The 8,676-nt window shown below is 34.6% G+C and overlaps 2 protein-coding genes across 2 annotated transcripts; one reads left to right on the plus strand and one right to left on the minus strand.

Moving 5' to 3' along the window:
• Window positions 1-871: 871 nt before the first annotated feature.
• Window positions 872-3,753, plus strand: LOC104120114 (uncharacterized). Its single transcript, XM_009631812.4, has 6 exons — window positions 872-1,354; window positions 1,620-2,119; window positions 2,230-2,422; window positions 2,720-2,784; window positions 2,915-3,125; window positions 3,219-3,753. The coding sequence occupies exons 1-6, from the start codon at window positions 1,226-1,228 to the stop codon at window positions 3,561-3,563; spliced, it is 1,443 nt and encodes a 480-aa protein (XP_009630107.1). The 5' UTR covers window positions 872-1,225; the 3' UTR covers window positions 3,564-3,753.
• Window positions 3,754-4,449: 696 nt separating this feature from the next.
• Window positions 4,450-6,653, minus strand: LOC104120116 (actin-depolymerizing factor 10-like). The gene is made up of 3 exons (XM_070182494.1): window positions 6,497-6,653; window positions 5,582-5,841; window positions 4,450-4,870 (listed from the first exon to the last, which is right to left on the minus strand). The coding sequence occupies exons 1-3, from the start codon at window positions 6,497-6,499 to the stop codon at window positions 4,720-4,722; spliced, it is 414 nt and encodes a 137-aa protein (XP_070038595.1). The 5' UTR covers window positions 6,500-6,653; the 3' UTR covers window positions 4,450-4,719.
• Between the last annotated feature and the right edge of the window lie 2,023 nt (window positions 6,654-8,676).

Consider the following 8,676-nt stretch of genomic DNA (forward strand, 5'->3'; position numbering starts at 1 on the left):
TCTCACATTATTTTTTAAAAACTATTGAGATCATATTTTGGGTGTTATAAACCGTCGCTAATTGCCTTTAAAAATTATCACAAATTAAAAATTTATATTGTGGCGGTCGTTGTGGAGGTTTTACAAAATTGCCACAGAAATGCTCGTGACGAAGGTAATTGTGACGTTTTTTGAAACCGCTACAATTCATTTTGTTGGGGTCAAAAACCGCCACAAAACTTAAAAATACCCCCCACAAAATGAGCCTTTTCTTGTTTATTTAGACCTTCTTCAACCTCTCACCTTAATGCATAATATATGGACTTCCAAATAGAGTTTAGTAGCTTTTACAAACTCAAACAATAAGCTCTATGTGTGTGGGTGTTTTCTTAGACTATCTTTACATGATTCTCTCTTTTCTTTCTTACTATTATCTTTTCCTATTACTAACTTTTACATTTTGTTGGTTAAAATGTGGACCTTGAAAGTTGGGAAACTACTGAACTAATTTAAGAAAAAACCTTATTGAGATACAAATTAAAAGGGATATCTTTTTCCTTTCAATTTTAGGAGGTGCGTTAAAAGTTACATAGGAGTTTGGTTACTTAAAATAATCATTTCATCTTAGATTTTAATTCATATAATTTTATACGAAGTTTACACAGGAGATTACGACCGATCCATTGGAGAGCTTTGGAAATATATTTCAAATATATTTAAATCAGTCTAAAGTTATGGAACACAACCTTTAAATTATAAAAAATTAAGTATGAATATTTACTCGCATTAAGGGGTAAAAAAAGACTTTGCTAAAGAAATTCCCTATTTCTATGAATTCCAAAATATCCACAATTAAGTAAATCCTTACTTTTTTACTAATCATAAATATTCTGGAGCCACTTATTGTCCACCAAATTTTGCTCTTCTTATGGAGCAAACAATACACTTAAATTTAAAGAAATCAAGTTTCAGCACATGGCTTCAAATGCCAAAACTTCGCAACCATTCATGAAGTTTTACACGCTAGAGGTTACAAGTTTAATAAATCTCAACCAACCATTAATTTCTTCTTGAACCAATTTTATCAGGAAAAGCAACAAATCTCAGCTTTCAATCTCTTTCACTAGTGAAAAGCACTACTTAGTTGTTATTTTCTTTAGTAATTAAAGATGAGATTATGGCTTAAATATAGTTTGGTATTCTAGCAGGGAATTGAAGAAACATAGCTAAAGTGCTGTAAATTTCCATGCGGATTTCAGCGTTTGGAATGATTGAAAGGCAGCGCAGGACTTCTTGGATTAAAAGCACTATTGGATTCTTTCTTATTCTTATATCTATTACAATTGTAGCACTAACAATTGAATGGAACGACATTGTAAGTACATGCTTGCTCTGTCTCTCTTAACAACTTTTCTAAAATGTTTGCTCAAGTGTCATAATCCGACCCTAACTTTGTTTGGGACTGAAGCCTAGTTGTTGTTATTGTCATAATCTGACACTGGAATTTACATTCCAATCATTTGTACTTTCTAAACAATTTATACAAAAAATAGTTTTCTGACTTTATTACATGATAAAATTCAGTGATGATATGCGATATTAATCTTTTTCTCATGTATAGCGACATTTTCCTTTTTTAGTCTCTCCATACAGATTCCTTGCAGAAGAATAAAGTTGATCTTTTCCCTGAAGTTTCTTGCTCAATAAAGTGTCCACGAACTTCACCAAACAAACCTAAATTCAGTTCATCATCCGAATCATGCCCTGAATACTTTCGATGGATTCATGAAGATTTAAGGCCATGGAAGGACACAGGGATAACGCGAAAAATGGTAGAAAGAGCTCGAGAAGTAGCCCATTTTAGAATAGTCATAGTAAATGGAAGAGTGTATTTTGAGAAGTATAAACCAACTTTCCAAAAAAGGGACATGGTCACATTGTGGGGGGTATTGCAACTTCTTAGTTTTTATCCTGGCATGCTACCGGATTTAGATTTTGTTTTCGAATGTGGCGATCAACCAGTGACACAAAAAAGTGATTATGGAAAATCAAAGGATTCAATTCCACCACCATTGTTTCATTACTGTGGAAATGACTCGAGTTTTGACATTGTTTTCCCTGATTGGTCCTTTTGGGGTTGGTAAACATTCTTATCTTTTCAAGTTCAAGCCAATGTTAAGTTGAAATATTTACTAGTAGCATTTTGGGTGGTTGTATTAGAAATGGTTCTTTATTTTGGTACTACTGCAGGCCAGAAATCAACATAAAGCATTGGGATATCTTGAAAAAAGATTTGCAGCAAAGCAATGAGATGATTAAGTGGACAGAAAGGGAGCCTTATGCTTATTGGAAAGGGAATGTATTATTAAGCCAATCAAGACGTGACCTTTTGAAGTGCAATGCCTCTAAGAATCAGGACTGGAACGCGCGAATTTATGACATGGTAGGTCTCAACCTTCAGTTTCTTCACACTTAGGTGCTGTGGGATCCCTTAATAGATGCAAACACTAGGTTCACAATAAAAGGGTTGCCCCGTGCACAAAGATGTGCTAAGTGCGGGGTCCAGGGAAGGGCCAGACTACATTGGGTCTATTGTACGCAGTCTTACCTTGCATTTCAGCAAGAAGTTGTTTCCATGGAGACAAGTCTTACTTCGCAAACTTTAGGTTCACAATGCTGAAAATTTAAACACCATTTCATAATTTGCAATTTTTGATATGCTGATATTAGCCCTTTTCAGCAATGGGCTCGTGAACGAAGACAAGGCTATAAAACTTCAGATTTAGCTACACAGTGCACTCATAGGTATGCAGTCAATCTCAGAATACCTTCAAACTAGACCTTTTTCTCTGAATCTTTCGTATCTTCTAACCTCTTAATTGTTCTTTAATCATTTTTGTTTGACCAATTTTTTCTTGGAATTATGATGAGACAGATACAAGATTTATGTTGAAGGGCTTGCATGGTCAGTGAGTCAAAAGTACATTCTAGCCTGTGATTCTGTGGCTCTTCTCATAAATCCCCACTATTATGATTTCTTCACAAGGAGTTTGCTGCCAACAATCCATTACTGGCCAATAAATGAGAATGACAAATGCAAATCCATCAAGTTTGCAGTAGACTGGGGCAATAAGAATGCAGAAAAGGTAACATTCTATGTATATGACAATACTAATTAATCTTCTGCTACCTTAATCGTTTTATAAATTTAATGTTTGAGCACCAATGACCCTCAACAGGCACAAGAAATTGGAAAATCAGGGAGCAAATTTGTACATGAGGAGCTACAAATGAAGTACATTTACGACTACATGTTTCATCTCTTGTCCGAATATGCCAAGCTTTTGCAGTATCGACCCACTGTGCCTAGAGAAGCAGTTGAAGTATGCTCAGACACATTGATTTGCTCGACGAAAGGAATAAGAAAGAAGTCTAGGGTACATTCCAGGGTTAATTATGCTTCATCTTCAAAACCATGTAGCATGCCCCCTCCCTGGAGCCCTGTGGATCTCCAAGATTTTCTCGAGAGAAAAGAGAATCTCACAAAGCAAGTTGAACAGTGGGAAGAAACTCAAAGTGTTTGAAACTTTCCACATCAGGGACGTAGTATTTGCTTAACCTATCTTTCTTTCAATTTTGCCTAAATTCACAAGTGAGAAAAGAAGACACTTTTGAATCACTGTATATCAGTTTCCATGAGATATATCTGGCAGAAAATTATTGTTCTTTATCATGTCAATCTATATAGAAAAATGCTCATTTGTTCCACTTCCATAGATATTGTGCAATCAACTTTCATTTAGTTGAAGGATTACTAAACATTGGATTAAATTTCTATAGTGAAGCATCTGGAACTATATTGATCCTTCTATGAAGTATTCCCTAGTCCGAGAGAAAATTGCAAAAGAAACATTCCTCAGTATATTTGATAAATTTATAAAATTATTTCTCTTAATCCGAGTTTTAAGGATTAAGTGGAGTTGAGAAAAGTTCCAGTAAGTTCATCAAATCAACCTTCTGTTTATTTGATTTTGATATAACAATCATAGGTTTGCTTTTCGATCTGTATATAAATACTGTATCTCCTTCTGCAATACACAGCAGATAAAATATGTTGGAGTGGAATTTTTAAAAGAAACTAATACTCTCCTCCCTGGTTTCCAAATTCTTTACTTAATCAAGAAAGAAACTTTCTTATGATTAGGATCAAACCTAAATAACCTGAACTTGGTTTAGTCAAGTCCTGGACTTGGCACTATTTTCTTGACAATGTAAAAGGACTTTTGATCTTCTAATCGTGGATACTTGATATCTTCCGAAACAGGATCAAGGTGAAAAAAAGGGGGTCATTAGCTTAATAATCTAATGGAAATTCTTTTCTGGATTACATTTTTTAGACTTAAATATTTGACAGCATGCAAAAACGACGATCAAATGAACAAGGGGAAAGGAAAGAGCAAAACAGGAACGAGAATTGAATTGAATTGAATATAATTAGAAATTAGGATCCCATCACTTTGCCACACATGATCGTGTTTATAGTATATTACAGACAAAAATCACAAAGAAAAAATATACTGAACGTCTTAGACAAGAACGTATAAACGAACAAAAAATTCCACAACCCCCCCCCCCCCCCCCCCCCCCAATTAGAAAGGGCATATAGCATATGCTTGTAGTAGTGACTGAATAAAAAGGCCCGACAGTATATGTAGAGGGGAAATTAAAGACAAATTTCGATCAGCGAGCTCTGCCAATGAAGGTATCCAAGCTCATTTCACTTGGATCAGTAGCTTGCAACTCAACTTGGACACCATCAAATTCTCTCCTGAATCTATCTTTGGAACTTGCATACAGCATCTTACTTCTTACTCTTGCTGTTTCTGGTGACCTACATCCCACACAGCAGTTTTATCAAGTCACATGAATAATGGCTCAAGTATATCTTTCAATATTAAATAAACTTCTTATCATAGAAGCTTTTAGCCCCATCTAAATGTAACCAAAAAAGCAGCTCAGTGCACAAGGCATCCTGCGTTCACGCAGAATTTGGGGAAGGGCCACACCCCAAGGGGTGTGATGTAGACACAACCTACCCTAATGCAAGCATTAATGGCTACTTCCACGGCTCGAACCCGTGACCTATAGGTCACATGGAGACCAACTTTACCGTCGCTCCAAGGCTCCCAATGACCATAAACCTATGTTGCACAAATTCCTCCAAAAATGCCGTCAGGTATGTGTTGGATCCTCTAAATGTTATGCATCATTAGAGAATTTGACACCGGTGCTGCTGCATTTTTAGAGGATTCGAGCAGTATATATAATCATAAATCACAGCCAGCAAAAAGATTCGTGCAATGCAGCATTCTATGTTAGCATGCATACTTATGAAGAAGCTAGATTAATTCGTATAATGCAACACTCATATGTGAAATTACGTGCACTGAACATTGTTCCAAAGATAAATTGAAAACCAGAGATTCATTAAAAGGATGATACATACGCACAAACTTGAAAATAGGCCATCAATTAATGTTAACCTACAACAACAAGTAAGAATTCTTTATATTGCGAGTGTAAAAATAATAGTAGGACGTACCAAGCAACGAAGAAGATCTTGCTTTTCTGGACATTTTCATCAGTAGTGTAATCATAGTCAAAAACAGCATAGCGGCATTCATTGGAAGGCAAGCTGTTGGAAAAATCTTGATGAGTCTCTCCTTGTTCGCCAACCTTGTCAACAACAACTTGCTGACCCTCAATCTTGAACACTATGTATCTGTAGTTCCTTTTTGCTTTCAACTCCATGAATTTCAGCTTGCACTCATCACTCACTGCTATCCCTGATGCCGAATTCGCCTATTTTTCAAATATATCACACAGTTACATGCACACACATGCAACGAAAAAACACGGTTGATTAGTTTTAAAAAGGGATATTAAGAACCATCAAATGTTATGGCGAGGTGGTAAGTCTCTTTCATCTTTAACCACAAACCAGAATTAGTCAGGCCCTAAATCGGTACCGGACATCCGATAAAAGGAAATCAAGAAAAACCGTAATTTTGAGACAAACACTAGGCATAGGACCTGTAGCAGCTAACCTCCTCTGCTTTTCTCATTACCCACCTATTTTCAGGTAAATAGTTACCCATATGTACCTTATAAATAATTTGATATGTGAGGGATTGAGCTTTAATTATATTGAGAGGAATATGAACAAATAATTTATAGTAATCCCTTTCAAGAAATTATATTAAGTGTCATCAGTCTTACAACAAGATACAGTACAAATTACTACGCATTTCAATATCTGATCATAGGATTAGATTTGTCCCTAAATCAAAATGAGATATTTTGTTCTCATGTTTTTTTCTAAGACATTTGCCTTTCATTTATATGTTCAAAATGTCCGTGCATGACGAGAAAATACAGAAAACTGAAAAAAAAGAAGAAAAAACAAGAACAAAATATATCTCTACAATAGAGAAGAAATTAAATGCATGCAACATACCATTTGGATAAGCGGCGAACAATGGAATTAGCTTCTGCAAACAATGAAAAGGAAGCAAAGTTAGGAAAAAACAGGAGAAGGAAAGAGGGCAAAAGTGTGTGTTGTAGAAATATTCAAAGGGCTGAGAGCTCTTGTAGCGCTGTTTTGGACAAAAACACAAGTGTTTGTTGCTTGCTATACATCTCGTTCGTCATTCATCCTATAATTTTGGATCGTATAATTTCTTGGAATTAATTTTGTTAACCAACAAAAGGATATACAAGTTTTTAAATTGGGTTATATCATCTCATGATGAAGAGTCGCAAGAAGCAGTTTAGTGGTTAAAATTTTAGTGTCACAACTGAACACATAACTTTTGATACATAATATAATTAATATATATAAATCTATTAAATCTCAATAAATATTAAATTTGAACCTATAATTTTAACAGTATAATAAATTCAATGTTGAGAATCTTAGAAATTGAACTCACTTATCATTTGCATTCTTGCGTTACTGTTTCTAATTTGATTTAGACCTTTTAAATGTATAATTGCTTCGGTTTCAATATATTTCGATTTTGTTATTGTATTAGCTCTAATTTCCAACTATGCAAATGAAGAACGTTACTTTAAATTTTACATTAATTATTACCGATTCATTAAATGCATTAATTTGAAGTAGAAATTACACAATTTTTTTCCTTTCAAAATAGTTTGAGATAATTTTAGAGATCTCCCCTCACGTTTCACTTCATCACATGTCCTCCGTTATCATTTACGATATTTACGCTTACCTCCCTTATTGCGATATTACCTCACAGGTAAACATAATATCGTAAACCACAAAGGAGATTAGTGTGATGGAGTAAAATATAAAGGAAAGTCTCTAAAATTATTTCAAATAGTTTATAACCTACATGCTACAAATAACACTTGTCAAAAAGAGTTCTGGGAATAAATATCTGAAACAAAACGTTGCTTGTTCCATTCCGTCAGTGAGAGGATCTAATGTTAGTATTCTAATAGTCTCTAAGTACTAACGTCACGTTTGTCCATAAAAAAAATGTTTGCCCATGAAATTTTACAAATTTTTTTAAAAAAATCGAAAATAAGTTTCTTAAATGACCACCTTTTCAAAATTTCAAGAAAAACTCTTTTCCCCGCTCACAAAAAGTGCAATATTTTTTCAAGTAAAATGCATGTTCAAACATAATTTCAATTTTCAAATACCATTTTTTAACTTAACACCAAATATTACTTGTTTTTTAAAAATTATAATTTTTATGTCCAAACGCGTACTAAAACGAATATATATGTCACGACCTAAAATCTCACCTGTCGTGATGGCGCCTATCTCAATACTAGGCAAGCCGACAATCTCAATAAACTACCATATCTTTTAAATTTGAAAACATAATAATTAAATTCAGCGGCAGAAATCTCACAAATAAAAATATAACACTCCCAAAAACCCGCTGTCACTGAGTACATGAGCATCTAATATAAATACAAGGTCATACTGATAAAACACTGTCTGAAAATATAGAACATTACAATAACTGGAAGGAAAGAGAGTCAAGGTCTGCGGACGCCAAGCAGCTACCTTGATAGTCTCCAGCAGATAAATCCTCAAATATGGCAACCACCGTATCCGGAAGTACCTGGATCTGCACACGAGATGCAGAGTGTAGTATGAGTACAACCAACTCAATAAGTAATAAGACTAACCTCTGGGCTGAAAGTAGTGATGAGCTCCGCAGATACACTCCAGTACATAAATAATGGTACAGAAATATAGGCATGCTTGCAAGTTCCACAGTTAAACTCAGTACAAGCAAAATAGCTAAATACTGCATGATATGAGAAATGTGACATCTCAGTGGAAAGACTTCATGTACTGCTGGTCACAAATTATTCGGTCACTCGGTACTGTTTATGGCCAATCCAACCCAGGGATATTCCATCCCGTATATATATTCACATCGACTGACAGTGAGTCCGTCAATACCGTGTAAGGCTAATCCAGCCCTGGGGTAATTTACTCCCACTTGTAAATGATACGGACAAGATCCATGTCCAGGAAAAATTCATCACAATATAAATAAATAAGACAAGTCCATGCCCTGAGAAGTTCATCCCGAATATATATATATATATATATATATATATATATATATATATATATATATATATATA

Source organism: Nicotiana tomentosiformis, chromosome 1 (assembly GCF_000390325.3).
Source record: "Nicotiana tomentosiformis chromosome 1, ASM39032v3, whole genome shotgun sequence".
Classification (NCBI taxonomy): Eukaryota; Viridiplantae; Streptophyta; class Magnoliopsida; order Solanales; family Solanaceae; genus Nicotiana; species Nicotiana tomentosiformis.